Consider the following 18,554-nt stretch of genomic DNA (forward strand, 5'->3'; position numbering starts at 1 on the left):
TGTAGGGCAAAAATCTCTTTCCAGAATGCCCACTGTAACCACCATCCCAAAGTTATTGTCATTCGAAGTGTTCCAGTATTCTTATTGTTATAAAGTTTTCTACAAACAAGGACAACCCAAATTTGCAGTTCACTTTAAATATGACTCAAATATTAGCCGGAAAGCGAGATGAATAATGAATATGGGTAGGCTGTGTCCCACCGAGCACCCATTTCACATCTCATAAAACTCAACTCAAATTGCCTGCCTCAATAATTGTTCGTTGCCCCATCTCATTTCAGCTAAAGCTACACAAAAGTGAGAGTGCCAGACTGAAAGGTCACCATCTCTATTCCACCATCTCTATTCCCCATCTCATTTCGTACTGCAGTCACCATCTCTATTCCACCAACAAAACAATGGGCAGCAACTAATTTTAGGTCTATTGTATCAGTGCTAAATAACGTTGGGCCAAGTGATATCTCAATCTAAGCGAGGCAATTTCAAGTAAGATTTTCAAATTTTTCTTCTCTTCGACAAATTCGCTGAGAAATGCCAGGAATAATATTGAATTTTAAAAAAATAAATTTATCAATAAAAGAAAGACAAAAGATGAAGTCAACTTTCCCTATTCTTACTTTAAAATAAAAATTAACTTTTACATATTTATTTATAAAATTTCTCTCTGACTCTCTTCGTTTTTTACTATTTACTCTTTTTTTTTATGGATCAGTGGAGAATGGATCCCCTACCCATAATAGGAATAGAACTCAAGATGTTATGTTGTGCCACTCACCAACCTGACCACCTAAGCCTTGAGCCCATTCTTAAAGCTATTTGTCTCTCATAAATTTCTATGGAAAAGTATACAATGAAACTATTTACCTTTGGTACAATGTGATGACGACTAATCTTGACCATCGGATGTGAAATTGGGTGGTTGCATCTATTACATTGACCAAGTTCAAAGTTCAAAATAAATTTTCTTGAACTTTGTAACATTTTCAAGTTATTAAATTTCACATCTGATAGTTTATAAGTAATTATGATCTCCTTGTACCAAAAGTAAATGGTCTTATAGTTTACAATCCCAACTTCTATCACGATTTCTTATTTCCAAAGACTAATGGTAAAGGTAATAACTTTTTCTTTTGGTTGTTTTATTTTTGTACTTGTGTGTACGTGTTTTGTGTGGGGTGTCCAAGTGGATCTCATGATAATAATGACAATATCATGTCCTCACCAAAACTTTCACAGATAGATCAGATGCATTTGTCAAAAGTTTTAAAAGTTCAAAAGTTCCCATATCCTTTCTTTCCATTGCAAGAAGGGTTACCGGTTAATAAGTAATTACTTTTTTTTTGTTTGGACTACTACGAACAATTTCATGTTCCAAAAAGAGCACAAACGTTACCTGAGCTATGGTATACTACTAAGGAATTCAATGTCAGCTCCAACTTCTGCGATCTTGGCCATCTTTGAAGCTTTCGCGGCTTTAGCAACATTTTCAACATCAAAGTCCAGTGCTATCTTTTTCATATGGCCCTCAAGCATCTGTTCATGTATCAGATCAAGAATAACAGGTAGAGAAGACTTCTGCAATATCAATTTTATTTGTATCTTTTAATTCATTGATCTAGGAGCTTCTATATTTATAAATACATGAAGCGTATGTTTATTGTTAACTAACATTTATACTCCCAGCATGTTGAGTCTGTTCCTTCCAAGACTCTCCCATGAATATGACAAAACATGCGAAGTGTGGAACTTAAATTTTACCTATTGTTTATTGTTTTGTGTGAAATCTTAAAGAGCAACACCCACGTAGACATATGTAGAAGAGTGATATTCAAGGATACAAGTGAACCAATTGCAACAAGCACACGAAATCTTGCATCAGGATCAAGCTTTTCATCCTCTGCCATCTGCATTTCACGTGGGATGCACTGTTTAAAATAAAGTCACGTTGTGGTTTTCTTAGACAGCTTTTGTCACAATAAAAGAGTTACAGAAAATCAACAGCTCATAGTATAACCCAAGGGACTATGGAATACCAGTTGGGGGTCACTTCCTGTTCTGGTGGGACCCACTCTCTCCATTAATCAACAATTTCATTTGATGGTAATGACCCCAACAGACTATACTTTTTCCATATTCCATTGGATTTTTGCATACTTCTTCTCAGCAATTTTGGTTTTGTACCAGTCAAAAGCCAAAAAACTCACTTCTAGAGCAGCTGAAAGAACTTGAGCTTGGCCATCGACATCCTTCTTTTCATTCAACAACACCGTATAACTGCCGAGATATGAGGAGAGATCAAAATCAAAAAATAATCACCAAATACAATGCAACCCTATCATCAAAAGTGAAACGAAGTAGACCTTTTCTAAAAAACACAAAGTTAAATGATAAATTTAAGTTGGTGTTTCAGTAAATATTTTTTTGATAATTGGTGTTTCAGTAAATATTGGAACAAATTGACTGAGGAAGAAAAATTAACATGTTCCAAGAGCTATCTTGGAAAGAAAACCAATATCCTAATATCCAAGGGCCCCAAAGCGAAAATTAAGGCCTGGATTCAACCCTTCAGATCTCAATTAGAAAACAATGTATGCACTATAGTTCTTAAGAGCATCTTTTTGTTTTCTGATTGATTTTCAACTGTTGGTGCTCTTATACAACACAAAACATCATCGCATGGCGAGGTAAATCACCAGAGTGAAATAAGGAAAAAATATAGGGTCTTGGAAGAAGGTATAACAAGTACTGACTTGAGTAGCAGAGTTGAATATGCCAGTTGCAGGCTTTTATTGGAAGAGTTACAGCAAGGTGAGAATAAATCGAGAATCTGCAAGCTCAAAAAGCAGAGTTAAACCATAAAATGCAAAGCTACTCAATAAAATCTGAAAAAGGAGATCAGATATGGTAACCACAAAGGAGCAGCAGCACTATATTCACACAAAATACTTTAAAACCTTTACTGTAAAAATGTCCGTCAAGTAACAAACTGCTTTAAATATTTGTCAAAAAAAAAAGGAACTACAGTATGGACTACAAACCCCACGCAAGCATTGCTAGATGTGAAACCCCGTGGATTAGAAAGCGACAAAAGATACATTAACGAGCAAGAGTGATGACCAATTCATAAACTGCAACATTGATTTTCTTTTTCTTTTTTTCTTTTTTTTAAACAGAAATTTAACATTGATTTAATAATAGAGAATTAGAGATCTATGAGTTCAAAAGGATTTGAAGGGAACACACAAGAGATGAGCTATAATCCTTAAACCCTCTGCAAAATCAAATGTTTCGAAGGTTTCATGTTTTAAACTTCAAATTTGAGCTCAAATGGCAAGGATGAACATCAGTTATAGAAAATAATGGAGGCCAAAGTTTATTATTTACATATCCTTAATAAGTGAGCTGTACAACTATTCAGTTGTATTTATGTGATGTACTAGAGTTTTGTTAATAACCAGTAATAGCAAGTTCTAGGATCTCTTTATCTTGAGGAAGAATCCATCATTGGCAACATGCATCTGGTACATTTTGCAATGGTATGTATGTTAATATGCTTTGTAAAAGACTTAGCATAATCAACAATTGTTTTAGATATTTTAAACTTAAGGCCTTCCAATGTTTTCATGCCTAAATTCATGGACGTCTAATAGTGTTCTCCTCCCAATCTCTTATAGTCTACTAATTCAATATAACTTGCAGGACTGGCGGTTGGCGAATCCTTACCAATTTTCTCTAGGAGGTGTTGAAATTTGAAAATCCACCATTTAAGGATTGGCCACCAAAGCTACATAATTACATTTAATAACCCCTATTTTCCCAGCGTGACAGCATCTTAGTAGACATTTGCACCCTAAATCTTGATACAGGAGGAGCTTCAAGCAATATGGTAGCAAACCATGTAATAGGTTTCGAAAATGGCCACAATAGACTACAATTCACTTGTGGGAAAATTTAATAGAATCCTTCCATATGAAAAGTTCTTGAAGAAAAATTGAATGGCAAATAAAAGAACAAGCAAGTCACGAAATGAGATTCCATGGAAGTACTGAGAAGAGCTTTAATCTGGTGGGAGTGGGCATGATTCAAGGCAAACCTAAAATGCATTCAATCATAAAACAAGAACTAACTAATAGAAAACACTGACCTCATCTCGGTGGTGTTGTAGCCAATTGTGGAAACCTGAACTCTTGAAAAGATTTACAACAGTGCGAATGCTAGTCAATTGGTTGCCTAACTGAGCAGGGCTAGTTGTAGCTTTTCTAAAGGTCTCCGCTAATACATCTGTTGTTGACCACAGAACTACTCAACAAACAATGTTTTCTAAAAATGGAAGATGATATCACAAATCCAAATGAGCAATGCTCTCAATTTTCAAAAGTTTTGGTTGGTATGGAGTGGTAGAAAGAAAAACCTGAACAAAAGGATAGTGAATTACCATTTCCATCTTCAGTATATCTCATCAATAAAGTTGCTCCCTGAGGATGTAACACAATCATTTTCACAAGATCGATAACTGCAAAACAGAACAATGATCCACTTAGAAAATAAATAGAAGAAACTATCAAATCCATGTTCCTTCAAAAAAACCCAAACTCACTTCTAGGCTGCAAACGTCTCTTCACAAAAAACCAGATTAAATGACAGACTACAAAAAGATGAAAATGGGTTTTTTTTTTTTAAAGCATATCTTATGTATCCTTTTCCTTAATTTTGTGACAATATATTACATGTAGAAATGATGTCCAAAGGTACCCACGAGAAGTGAGTGTAAAGCAGTCTACAAGCCAGGTGCTCTATGCAAAAAATGCTCAACTATTAACTAAAAATGAGTGAATGGAAACCCCAATGTTGGCTGCTCTGGCACTAGTGCTAGTGACAGTGAGAAGAGAGGGGCCTATGGAACTCAAATTGCAACAAAAAACACCCAGAGGGTAGAAAGGGACGGGTTGAACAAAACAGGGAGAATGAACCAGAATAAAGAAGGGGGGAAAGTGGGGAGAGCGAGAGAGAGAGAGAGAGAGAGAATAGAAAAGAAAAAGAAGTAATAGGGAGAGAGGGCGGAAGAAGAGAAGTAATATCTTATGTATTATGAAGTATGAACCACCAATGTTTATAGTAATGGAAAATTCTACCAAGTAGCAAATAAACAGACCTAGGTCTTTTGCTTTTCTTGAAAGCATAACCCAAGCAAAGAACTGCCTGTCATGGATTCTCTGAGAGAATAGAAGTTATTCTTCTCCTCCAATATGGGAGAGGAGGGGACACAATTTTAAGTAACTGATAAACTTGTTCAGACAATTGGTATCTTAGCAAGTGCTTGAATTCAAAACAAATAATTACCAAACGTCCCATACTAATGACATCCTTAACAGTCATGATGACCTTAATGCCCCCCACTCATAAACACGAAGTAATTTTTTTCAAGGTGATATGCAACTCATATTCTCTAAGTAACTTTTGCAGTGCTCTCATTCACCATTCAGGATCATTGAAAAAACATTTGTGAAAGAAGGCCTCAACCAAAGTCTTGCATTACCAAATCAATTCTATCATAGGGCAATCCACATGCAGAACAACATAGAAGTTTTCAGAAAAATTGTCTCCTCTTTTGACAATCACTTGCATGATTGGTATCTAGATGCCAGAAAATGCCTCGGCAGAAAATGCCTCAGTGGAAGCACACCCATGATTGGAGAATAGAAAGAAAATAGAATGATCTCCATGGAATAGGGATGGCATTGCGTGTCATAAGGACTATTGTTGCAGTGACTCGCACAACTCGCGGACATAAACAAAATTGAAAAAAATTCCAAAAAAATTGTAAAAAAATGTGAGATGGCTTTATAATTTTTCTTACATATGATTTATATGTTTTTGTCAAAGATTGGTGATTTTTTTTTTTTGGGCCATAATCTCTATTTTTATATTTTTCGTTTTTTGGATTTTTAGAAAATATTCCAAATTGTAAATCAGTTTTTTCTAGATTTTTTCTCTACTTTTTAAGCTTATTTTAACTCTTTAAAGTTTATTTTGGTTTTATTTTACTTTTACAATTTTTTTTCAAATTTTTCTTTTTTTTCCTAATTTTTTGGGGGGCTTTTTTTGCCCTGTGCATGACTCAGCCAAGTCTGCAGGACTCATCCGAGTAACTCCCCTCTGCCAAGGGGTGTGTCTCTTTGGCCGAGGCAAGTCTCGGCACACTGATAATCAGTAGGCACCTACATGCAGTTGATGCTACACGCAACACTCATAAACAAATATTATCTGAAGAAAAGCAGCAAGCAGAATAGAATAACATATTGGATAAACAATAACAAAGGCTGACCTGGAAATAACATGGGAATCGGCCAAAGTGCTAATAACTTCACCAACAAACGTAACTCAGCATCTGTAAAAGTGGTAGTGTGGTAACGAGATGTATCTTTTAGTACTGCAACAATGCTAGTCAGCTTTGACAGTTCCAGTTCAGTCAATGACAAATGCTTTTGAACCTACAGAAAAATTTCACTGACATGAACCAATTATCTTCCCAAAGAACAGTAAAGACAATCATTCCATAGGAGTACAATACTCCAATTAACCACCCTTACACAGTTATTAGCTATCCAGCAGTATACCACATCACTTTGAATATGCACAAGTCCATGCAATGATATCATCTAGGGATATGGAAAAGAAGACCTTAATCAAACATTATAATTGCAGAAAAAAGTTCTTTCCATTATTGAAACAAAATTTTATCAACAGCTAAACAGAATAACCAAATTAATTTCTCTCGTAGCATTGTGATAATCAATATCTCATCCTCACCCCAAAATGAAGCGTGGAATAATTGCTTCAGTATGACTATATTATAGGTCTACTCCAGCTAGACGCAAAATATCAAGAAATTTCCACATATTGCATGTCCAGCTAGACATTTGACACTACTGTTTCTCCATGACACAGGCAAATTGTAGTTAAGATGGAGTAAGTGTTGCAGGTCATGGACATACCTGCATTAGCTTAGTGCACAAGCAACAACTTTTTCCATCAATAAACATGACATCCAGTATATAAAAAAGTACATGAAAAATACGATCTATGGGTCTCTGAAATAAGATCCTAGGTTGCTAGCAAAAATCACATCATCAAATTGACAGGGCATTTGCCACCTTTCATGGCGTCTTTTTGGCCCATGCCAAGAAGAAACAAGGATCAGTTAATTAGGTCCCTCCTCTCATTCATATTGACCAAACAGCAAGAGAGAACCAGAACATCTAATGATGTTGAGGGATTTGCCACCACAACCAAAGACTCATAGTATCCCCTCATCAACCCACCATGACAGATGCATGCTCTGATCCCAAGAAGCTAGCATAACGCTGCACTACTCTACAGACTCACTACTTTCACGACTTTCTTCAGAACCGATAGAAACCATATAGTCCCAGAATATCAAAAAAAACTTATAAAATATAAAAAAAAAAACATCCCACAATATAAAAAAAAACTTATAAAATAAAAAGAAAAAAGAAAAAGGGACTATAACAAGAACTTTAGTCTAATGTAATAAACCAAGAACCGAAAGAAAGCATCAGTGACCAGTAAATGCATATCCCCATAGCATTACGCTGCAAAACAATTGCTCAACAAATTTCAAAGAAAAGATCCATTGAAGAATTGCAAGCATCTCTTTGTTTCACTGTTACTTGTAAAATTATTGCACTCTGTTTCACTTGCATTTAAGAGATCACAAAAATGCATTCTAGTGCAACTACTGCTTGCAAGAACCTCATTTCAATGATTCTGGTGTCTGCTTCAAACTTTGGTAAAGTGAGTATAAAGACATTTTATTCAACACAGACCTATTAACTCACCTGTTCTCAAAAGAGTTGAGACAAAAGACCAAAAGTAAATATGAGAATTTTCAGCAAACTCTAAATGAGACCTTAAGATAAACAAGCTGAGAAAAAAATTTGAAGAGACAACCCATTCATCCAGTATCATAGACCCATCTCAGAATTCCACTAATGCACAAGGCATCAAGAATAAATAAACACTTACCGAATCTGCCAGCAAAGAATTATTGAACTCATCAATCTTGCGAAGAATCCCATCAAAATTAGCAGCATCAAACAAAAGCATCCCTCTCTGAAAACATTTAAAAATGAATTATAAAAGAAATCAAAATTGGAGACAACTATGAAATGCGTAAAATTTTTCTGAGAATTAATTTATTCGCACCTAAAAAAAAGGGAAAATAACAGAACACACCCATACACATATTCACAAAGTCAAATATTTATCTAAAAGAGATCAGCAGTTAATTTATTTCGGAGAAAGGAAAACAGAACAACTGTCATTGGACTTTTTTTAAAAAAATACTACAACCTCCATTTAATATTGAACAACTTCTATTCAGTATTGAACATAAAAAGATGACAGATAATCACCATCAACTGAATGCTATCTACAGTAGCCACTATTAAAATTAGGTGGCTGCAAATCACAAATATGAATAATATATTAGCAATGACTACAAAGCATGACTTCCAAATGTTTCTTAGATGAGAGGATCTACGAACAGGGCCTAGACCATAGAGATTAGGCAATATACATTGATTTTCATGTAAATTGACTTCACAATTCATGGAACCAATTCCCAAAAAAGGGCAAGATCATAGAAACGGGAAGATATTGTACACGCTTCCCAGAATACAGTCAGTCTTAGTCTCATATGCTGCCTGCGCTAAATTTAAAGGAATCAATAATGATGGGAACACCCTGAGTTAAGGATGGGAACACCCTGAGTTAACTCTGGGCCTCAAGAACTTCATTTGATTTCACATGTCTCACACCTAACAACTATGCATGGCAATATAAATGGCGAAGTAAAAGCTGTTATGATAGAAGTGGACATGCACCCCAAAAAGGAGATTAAATATAGATACCTTGAGGTTCACATCCTCACAACTCAGAATAATCCTCAAAAAGGAGATTAAATATAGATATGATAGAAGTGGACATGCACCCCAACAAAATGATAAAGTAAATATGAAGCAATAAGCAGGGAATGATTGATTCAACCTTATTAACAAGCATAATGACATGTTTACCAGAGACTATATATAAAGAATGACCAATTGATTGTAAGTTTTCTAATTGCCTTCGTACTTTACATGGGCTAAATTCAATAACAGAGGTGTAAAATGCGACTATTCATATATGTTGTGCATTGGCATGCAATGCGTGTGGCAACTCCCTCACATTTTTGCTCATATCACATTTATCGCATTGCGATAAGCATGGACTTCAACCAATAACCATGTTACCTGCCTAAGCTAAACTGCCTATTTAAAGCACGAACATGCAACAAGCTTCCCTTGCATGCCACTCACCATGCTCAGGATCGTTGATATTCTATAAGTGCATTTGCAAATACCACATATAAGATTTGAAGACACATATATTAATAGAAAACCAAGGCACCTGAGCATAGAATATAAATTGTATGCAAAAGAAGGGCATCTGTATACCATTTTACAATTTACTAACAGGAGAGCAAATAATATGACATTCATCCACAGAAAGCACAAACAGCCTACCTTGGGGATGTGCTTGAAATTGGGTTTCTTATGAATATCTGCAAGACATAAGAAAGGACAACAATATCAGAATAAGAGAAATTAAATCATGCAAAACAGGTTCATTAGACCTTGGGAAGTTGTCATCTCAGGACAACGAATTTTAATAGCTCAGGATGAGTTGAAACCAGTTTTGACTACAAATAGAAAACCACAAGGTATACGTATATATGTACCTGATAGATTTGATGGTCCACCCGGCACATAAGCATTTGCTGGAAGCAAGGAAGTACAACAGAAAATTGCATTACAGGAAAGAGAACGCAGAGAATGCAATTATATATCAAAAACCCATAATGAATAGTTTTCTTCTGGATGTTTTCCCTAAGACAAACTTCTGGAATCATTCATAGAACAAACAAATCATTTCAAACTCACCTCCAGTATAAGGATCGACAAATGAGCCATTCAGGGAGGTGTTTCTTGGCCCAGAATTTTGCAATATAAAATCTACAATTTGTTGACGATATGCGAGGGGAAGATTCTCCTTTAGAAGCCACTTGTCAGCAACATCATAGGGGTTATCTGGAATGAAAAATGTCGTAGGGGTTATCTGGAATGATCTTATTGTACACGAATAGGTAGGATCATTTTTATGGTCTGAAACCAAGTCTTTTCAACTTAAAACAAGTGAAACTTTGTTTGTGTATCCAATAATTTAGGACAAGTAGCAATAAGCAACTTGAACTAGGTACTGTATGCCATCAGCTTATCTAATATCTGATAAGGCTTCATTGAGTAACATTAACAATGTATGGTTAAAGACTAAGTGCTTCATGCCAAGCAAACAAATCATATACCGAGAAAAAGCGACTAATGTATTAGTCCCTCAAAACAGAACTACTAGAGTCTCTTCAGCAGTTCAAAATAAGCTAAACCATGATCTCTCATATACCACTATTGAAAATACCAATTGTGCAGTAAGTAACTTTTCAAAAAATTGGCCTCAAGTTAAGAGATATGAGCAAGCCATTGATTATGTCACAAGCACAGGAAACAATTCCCAATACCCAAGAACCACAAACGAGCACGTACATACACACATGCATGAGTGCATGTACAAAGAGATAATTCTAGCCCAAATCCCAAAAAAAAGAAAAGAAAAGAAAAACAAAAAAAGCAACCTAGAATCTTAAAATCCATATCCAACAAACCAGATCAGACTCCATTGAAGATCATTAATTCAAGCTAGATTCCCACCGAAAATATTTAAGTAAAAGAGAAGAAGAAATAAAGAAGTGATAGAGCTAATAACTCCATTACAAAACATGAAATGTAATGAAAATACCTGCTTGATTGTATGGTAGTTTTCGAGTGGGTTCACCGTCTCCGATGTCAACATCAAACACTGGAAAAGAATATTGGAAGGAGTTAATCAAATGGAAGACACTGTAAAAAGTAAAATACGAAAGTAATCATCAAGGGATTACCATAGTCGTACTGAACACCATCAAGGGATTTCGGACCCATGTTGTCCTCTGGCCCATCCACCACTTCACCAATCTGTTCAAATCATTAAATAAACAGTTGACAGCAAAAATATTAAGGCACACTCATAGCCCTCAAGCTTTGAGTTAGATGTTCCTACATCAGATAATGTAGAATAGGGTTTATTCGATTATAAAGTAAAACAGGCATCAACAAAAAGACTAATATGCAAGCATTAAATCTAAAGTGCAAGGTTTTTAAATATCAATTGTACTCCTAGAGTCATAGATGATTTTGGTTGATTTTGGAAACCAGAAAACCCATGACGCAACATTCAGAAAGGCAAAGGAAATAACATTGTGCAAAGAAAAGACAACCAAGCTAGCAATGATAAGAATCCAATAACACTCTACATTCCATGGCAACATGAAAGCAAGGTTGTAATAAATAATTCGACAAAATATGTAATCCAAATAAAAATAGTTGTAAGTCAAAAAAAGTAAGTTAGAAATTGTGCCAGAAGTCAAATCTGATCAGAAGAAGTCAAAAAAATGAGTACGTAACCGTGGAAGAGTTACATAAGTATTTTGCAAGCTTTCCCTGTTTTTGTATGCAAAAAGTTAAAAAATCACTAGCCATTGGATACATTATTTCGACCAGGTGGATAAAGTAGCCTCCCTCTAAATCAGAAAAGCCAAATTCATACCCGTAAGCTACAAAAGGAAAACAATAGATACCTAAACCAACAAAGGAAACCACAATAGATACCTAAACCAACCAACAAAAACCACATACTTTATCCCATTTTGTTTCCCTTGAGTTCCAAGAGTATGCAACACCGTTATCTCCCTCCCTAACTATTAGGGTCTGTCCATCTCTGGTTCCTGATTGCAGAAAAGGAATAAAAACATATAGATCAAATACAATCAAAGTTAAGGATTAAAATATCCCAGAAAGAAAAAGGAACCTATAAATCATCAAGCTCAGGAACATTCAACATGCAAGGAAGAATGACACTAGATGAGTTTCAGGATACTAAATATCAGTAGATGTCATTAGATGAGAATTATACGGACACCTATTCGATTGACTTCAAAATGCCATAACAATAATATAAAGAAATTGTAATTAAAAGTGCCTCTAAAACCGTAACTCAATTCAAAGTGGGTAAGACTTCATGCATTTTTAGTTTTGTGTATGAATCAAGTAACAGCTCACATCTCATAGAAGAGACACGAAGGTGAACCATGATATCCATCCATCCATCCATCTATATATATATATATATATATATATATATATATATATATATATAATCACGATTCACCTTCTTGTGTCTTCTATGTGATGTGGTGAGCCGTTACTTGGTTCACACACAAAAGTAAAGAATGGCATGTTTATAATAGAGGGAATGGGTTCTTGTCAAAATTGTCAAATGAACCTCCCACAAGCAACTAAAGAACACATCCACGATCATATGATGCAACCGCTCTCATGCAGAAATTCTGATGGGTTGTAACCTATGATTCAAGAGTAGAGGGAGTAAAAGATGGCTTTGGTCGCACCCTCTAGCATCAGGAAACAAGGAACTTTACATGCTAGTACAAAAAAATCCAGTCTAAAGCCTGAAGGTGCAACATCCATGACTATCTAACATCCTCAGGGTCCATAATGACCCAAAATGATACCCCACCAGCCTGTTACGAAGCACCATCATCCTTTGACAATAGGACCACTACTTACATCACCCTAACATTAACATAGATCTGTTTCCTCACGAAATTCTTAAAATCTGTGTAACACAACATGCATGCAAGGCCGTTCTCGTTATTAGTTTCAATCCCAATTATACATTGTAAGAAAAATTTAATGAATCTCCCAAAAAATGTTGCAACTCCAAATAACATCAAATTCCAATATATATATATATATATATATATATATATATATATATATATATAGGAAAATGATCCTGTGAGCCAGTGGGCTCACAAGTAAAAATGAGCCCAACGGCCCAGATTGAATCTGGGCCGATCTGACGATCACAGACGCCCGATAGTGTTTGAATTTTAATTTTTTTTCTACAAATCCAAATCACTTGAAATTTTAGGCATGTGTTCATCAAAAATAGGTGAATCTTCGAAAAATATCAAAAAAATATTTTACATGAAAAACATTGACCAAAATACCCCTGTAAAGTTTCGGGGGTATTTTGGTCAATTTTATTTTTGCGGTTTTTTTTTTTATATATTTTTATTAGGTGCGGCTTGATGAGACGAACACACGCCTAAAATTTCAAGCGATTTGGATTTGTAGAAAAAAAAATTAAAATTCAAACACTACCGGACATCCATGATCGTCAAATCGGCCCAGATCCAATATCGGCCGTTGGGCTCATTTTTTCTTGTGAGCCCACTGGTTCACAGGATCATTTTCCATATATATATATATATATATAAAGAGAGAGAGAGAGAGAGAGTAAAATAAACATATTCCTTGATCATAAAAACACAAACTAGGATTATTCAGAAATTTGAAGAAGTTTCTACAACATACCTACAAACAGTTTTAATACAATATGGAATTCTCATACCATACTAAAACGAAGTAAGATGCCCCTGGTCATGTAATAAGGTTTTTAAATTATTTTTCTGGTTTTCAAACATTACTGGTTGCATTGATGTTTGATGGCTCTGTTTTCTTGTTGAGCAGGTTCAATGGCTCTATAGGACACTGTTTGTTGTCCCTCTTTCCCATTCTTGATCCAATATGAGGAAAAGGTATACTCACCATACCCTTAAGGACTTGTTTAATGATAACCGATTGATTGGACAGGAGGAACTGTGATGCATAGAGGTAGTTGGAGCCACAAAGGCGTGGCTGAGGCACATATTCTGTTTTCTTTTGTGCTTTTTGGCAGCTATCTGGCATAGGGTGTAATGGGATCTAGAAATACTATGCAATGAACATATAGTTGGTAGTCATCGTGTATGCTGTTGAAAATATAAGTTTCTGTCTAGGCTCTAACACCTTTACATGGCAACAATTCACAAGAGTATGGTATTGGGTACGCCTTTGGGGAGGCCTCACTTCACTGTATACTTCGGTACCATTAATACAAATATAATTAACTCTTCTCAAAAAAACAATTCACAAGAGTATTCACACTTTTTGTTCAGCACTAGGGTAATGTCTTTTAAGGACCCTGGATACACCTTTAGGTTTAGCTATATGCCCTGCGAATGGGTAGAGTCGGTTGACAACAGTCTACCATAGGGATGTATTCTTCTACGCACCTCTTATTTGTTGGTAGAAGCACAATGTGTTCAACCCAATTTAGACAATTTTACTTTGTGCTCTCCTTCAAGATACAGGTACATACTGAAACTCTACAACACTTCTTTCTTGCAACAACCTAAATGACACAAAAATTGCCTCCAATCCAGTGTTTAATGAGAAAATCAAGGAATTTGAAGTCGACTGCTGTTTTGTTCAGGAGAAGCTCACATGTAGTTTTCTTACCATTGTTGAGAAGTCAAACTCAACATTTTTTCACCTTAGATACTTCATGCAATTATGTGTGTACTTGAGAGGCTTTTTGTTGAGGACATCCATGTAATACTATCTACTGTTTCTGCAGTGTTAGAGCGCAAAAAAGTCATTTGATAATAGGTTCTTAGAAAAAGGACCCAGTGCTCAGTGAAATGTAGTTTAAGCCTTCAAAGTCAATTATGTCATGTTTTGTAAAGTGTAGGACAATGTCATTTAGTTAAAATCTAGGATCTTCTCAGTCAAGATTTCATAAAATCCTAAGCAAATGTCTTTATTAGGATGTAATATTGATTTGCATTATTAGTGAAGAATATCAACCAATCACTTAGACCCCAGGATAATTGACGTCCTTCAACTAACTACGAAAGAAAACATGTAGACCAATATCAATATTCCGTACATTGGTTATTATCATCCAAAGTATGGGGCCACTCAACTTTGGAATCTTTATGAAATGCAGCTGTGTATATGTAAATATAGAAATCACTCATGAAGGGTTAATAACAAATCCAAGAAATCTTTACTACATATATCTCCAAACCATCCAAGTAGACTCAATTCCCCCATGAGTATCAAGGCTTGTTACAGATGAGACAGAGGAAAGCAATTAAACAACTCCGAAATTTCACCACTTCAAAAAAAAGAAAACAATAATAATAGTTATGATAGTTCAATCATTTCCAAAGCTCAAGGTTCACAAAATAAGTTGCAGGCTTCTAGGAAACTTGCACTTGGTTGGGTTTTGCCACCACAGCTAAAGGTGGTCAGCAATGAAGACAATCTCTTCACAATCTCCCGCTTCTAGAAACAGGTAAAAACAATAGCTAAAGAATCCTAAATTCAGACATCAGATTTTATGTTTTAGTGAATCTCAAAAGCAAAGAAAACAAGTAAGCTATGCAACACACACATTCTCAAGGATGAAATGAGAACAAAGGATGTGACTTTCAAACCTTGATTTTTCAAGGCTTCCACCCCAGGTAAATCTGCCAATTTTACTCCCCCAACCTTCTTCCTAATATAAAAGCACCATACAGACACAAAAAGATCAGGCAATGGTAACACTGAAAGTATGATTTCACCAAAAGGATGAGGGTATAGAGAAATTTTGGTCCAACAATTGCCATAATAATCCAATGTTTCAACAAAAAAGAAACCTCCATAACTAGGCTGCCTTTAAAGCAACAAACATAATCTACTTGCTCAGTCAATGACAAAGAGTTGCAAAGCCAATAACCACGTCTATTAAAGAATCCAGAAACTGTGTATGACCCCAGTGAAAGAGCACCAAGCACACACATTATAGCCTCTTAAACCTAACTATCTAAACAAAAAAAAAGTTAGATTGCCATAAGGGTTTCTCTTTCTTCCATCATCCATCTACATGGAACCCTATAATCTCCAAGAGTAACACATAGAAAACCTCAAAAAGTTTCCAGAAATAAATCCAGCTTTATTCTATCATCAATATTGTTGACATGGAATGCTTTGTGTATCTGCAGATTATTTTTTACTGAACTAGGGGAAAGCACCTTGTGGTTTCCCAGTAAACAAAGTCCCCGGCAACTCATCAAGTTGTCACGATTCATGTATATATATTGGACCCCTACTGCAGGTCAGTATTTTCCCTTAGTATCATTGTCCAGTGTCAACTATGTCCATTAAGATTTTAAATCAGTGGTTATATATCTAGGTAGTTCCACATGTCAACAAGTTGCAGACCATTCGAAGTTATTAGCATGTTATTCTGTTCAAACAAAAAGAGCAGGACCATTTATTTCCTTGTGCTTTTTGCTTGAGCAGCCATAGGTACTATGTATATGTGGAGTTCATAATTGTAAATCATCAAGTGAGGCAAACAGAAGTATTGCCACCATTAAGGAGTAACAGAACTGAACATACACATTCACAGAAATTTTATAATTAGACAAGGACTTATGTTAAACTGGGTCATGGCCCACTTTCCAAGAAAACTTCCATGGAGGAAGCAAATATCTATTCCAAGTACTATGGTCTGAACCAATGGTTTAAAAACCGGATCGGTGACCCGGATCGGGCTTTTCAAAAACCGATCCGGATCGGCGAATCGGCGATCCGGATCGGAATCGGGTGAATCGGTCAGAATAAAGCTTCAAAAAAATCCGAAAAAATTATTAAAATTCATTATAAATATTGGTTTTTAGGAATTCAATAAAAAATGAGGGTACTCCATTAAGAATTTTCATGTTTTTGAATGAATATGCGAATATTGATATGTTCTTTCCCTGCATGAACCGCCATTCAGCATTTAATTTACAGTATTTCGTGCTCATCCCTACACTGTTGCTGTTGGGACTCGATATGTGAATAATATGGCTGGGATAGGGTGGCCTCAGAATCATCATCTCTCTCGTTTTCTCTTTGAATAATATGGATTAAAAAAAAAAAAAAACAAATTTTCAAAAAAATCTATCATGGATTAAAAAAAAAATCACAAATTTTCAAAAAATTCTATCATGGATTACAAAAAAAAATTCGATCATGGATTAAACAAAAAAAATCACAAATTTTCAAAAAATTTAATCATGGATTACATAAAATTCGATCATGGATTACATAAAATTCGATCATGGATTACAAAAAAAAACAAACAAAAAAAACAAAAAATTCAATCGTGGATTACAAAAAAAGAAAAAAATAGTTCGATCATGGATTACAAAAAATTCAATCATGGATTACAAAAAACTCTATCATGGGTTACAAAAAAAGCAAAAAACAAAAAATTCAATCATGGATTAAAAAAAAACAAACAAACATTTCAATCATGGATTACAAAAAAAAAACAAACATTTCGATCATATATTACAAAACATTCGATCATGGATTACAAAAAATTCTATCATGGGTTACAAAAAAAAAAAAAAAAACAAAAAAATCGATCATGGATTACAAGAAAAGAAAACAAACATTTCGATCATGGATTACAAAAAATTCTATTATGGGTTACAAAAAACCAAAAAATTCGATCATGGATTACAAAAAAAATCTATCATGGATTACCAAAAAAAAAAAAAAAAAAAAAAAAAAAAAAAAAAAAAAAAAAAAAAAAATCCGTACGGAATCGCCGATTCACTGTTCGGACTCGCCGATTCCGTACAGTGAATCGGCGATTCACTGTACAGAATCGTCCGGTTCTCTCTAGAACCGGACGATTTCCGATTTTTGGGCGATCCGGTTCCTTTTTCACTATTTCCGAGTCGAACCGGGCGAGTCCGGTTCGACTCGGCGTTTTTTAAAACGCTGGTCTGAACAATGAAGATTTCAAGTAACTTTTTCTGTGAAACTGTCAAATCATCATTGCCTTTAATTACCCATGGTGCAAGATCTTCTTGCATCGTTTTCCAAGAAAGAACCCTGGCAATGTAGATAAATTTGATATTTATAGAGTTCCCAGTAGCATCAAATAGCGTCACAGCTTAGAAGATGAACCAACTTAATGAGGCAGTCATTAAAATGTTCATAGCATGATAGATGACACAGGCGTCAGCCACAAAATGTAAAACAATAACAAACAAAACCTTAGTCAGCTATAATTATATTCTGAAATGAACCAGGAACGTTTAGGGTTGGAATAACCATGCTATCATACATTTGATTCCTGCGTAATGAAAGTTGAGCGGCGTATGTGTTAGAATCCTCTGGAGAACATAATTTATCCTTATCTTTTGTCCAGATCCTTACAACACCATCAGAACAAGCTGTCACGAAGTCTCCATTTTCCAAAAATTTAACATCCCATAAGCAACCAGGGTGCTCAATGCTTTGTATACAAACTCCATCTGTTACAATATGAATAAACAAAGTTCATGGTTTTAATGTTTCGTACACAAACTGCATCTGTCTAAAATAAGATTAACAGTCGTATTTAAATTAACCCTATTAACATAAAATTTAGACAACTAAGAAGGA

General features: G+C 35.1%; 1 protein-coding gene across 2 annotated transcripts in view; it reads right to left on the reverse strand.

Moving 5' to 3' along the window:
• The window catches only part of LOC18445937 (transducin family protein / WD-40 repeat family protein), a 28,370-nt gene continuing 9,816 nt past the window's right edge, over nucleotides 1–18,554 (reverse strand). Inside the window, exons 7-23 of one of the 2 annotated variants that reach the window (XM_006856063.4) lie at nucleotides 18,235–18,424; nucleotides 15,560–15,621; nucleotides 11,850–11,938; nucleotides 11,057–11,129; nucleotides 10,915–10,974; nucleotides 10,005–10,151; nucleotides 9,803–9,841; nucleotides 9,588–9,625; nucleotides 8,047–8,133; nucleotides 6,326–6,491; nucleotides 4,436–4,513; nucleotides 4,145–4,281; nucleotides 2,751–2,827; nucleotides 2,205–2,274; nucleotides 1,839–1,904; nucleotides 1,394–1,533; nucleotides 1–379 (exon numbers count right to left, since the gene is read on the reverse strand). In XM_006856063.4, the coding sequence (XP_006856125.1) occupies nucleotides 1,399–1,533; nucleotides 1,839–1,904; nucleotides 2,205–2,274; nucleotides 2,751–2,827; nucleotides 4,145–4,281; nucleotides 4,436–4,513; nucleotides 6,326–6,491; nucleotides 8,047–8,133; nucleotides 9,588–9,625; nucleotides 9,803–9,841; nucleotides 10,005–10,151; nucleotides 10,915–10,974; nucleotides 11,057–11,129; nucleotides 11,850–11,938; nucleotides 15,560–15,621; nucleotides 18,235–18,424 (1,514 nt within the window). In that variant the 3' untranslated portion in view covers nucleotides 1–379; nucleotides 1,394–1,398. Of the gene's footprint in view, nucleotides 380–1,393; nucleotides 1,534–1,838; nucleotides 1,926–2,204; nucleotides 2,275–2,750; nucleotides 2,828–4,144; nucleotides 4,282–4,435; nucleotides 4,514–6,325; nucleotides 6,492–8,046; nucleotides 8,134–9,587; nucleotides 9,626–9,802; nucleotides 9,842–10,004; nucleotides 10,152–10,914; nucleotides 10,975–11,056; nucleotides 11,130–11,849; nucleotides 11,939–15,559; nucleotides 15,622–18,234; nucleotides 18,425–18,554 lie in introns of both variants that reach the window. The other variant, XM_011629408.3, reaches the window with a different exon arrangement.

This window comes from Amborella trichopoda, chromosome 13 (genome assembly GCF_054954075.1).
Source record: "Amborella trichopoda isolate Santa Cruz 75 chromosome 13, AtrichopodaSantaCruz75HAP2 v2.0, whole genome shotgun sequence".
Taxonomy (NCBI): Eukaryota; Viridiplantae; Streptophyta; class Magnoliopsida; order Amborellales; family Amborellaceae; genus Amborella; species Amborella trichopoda.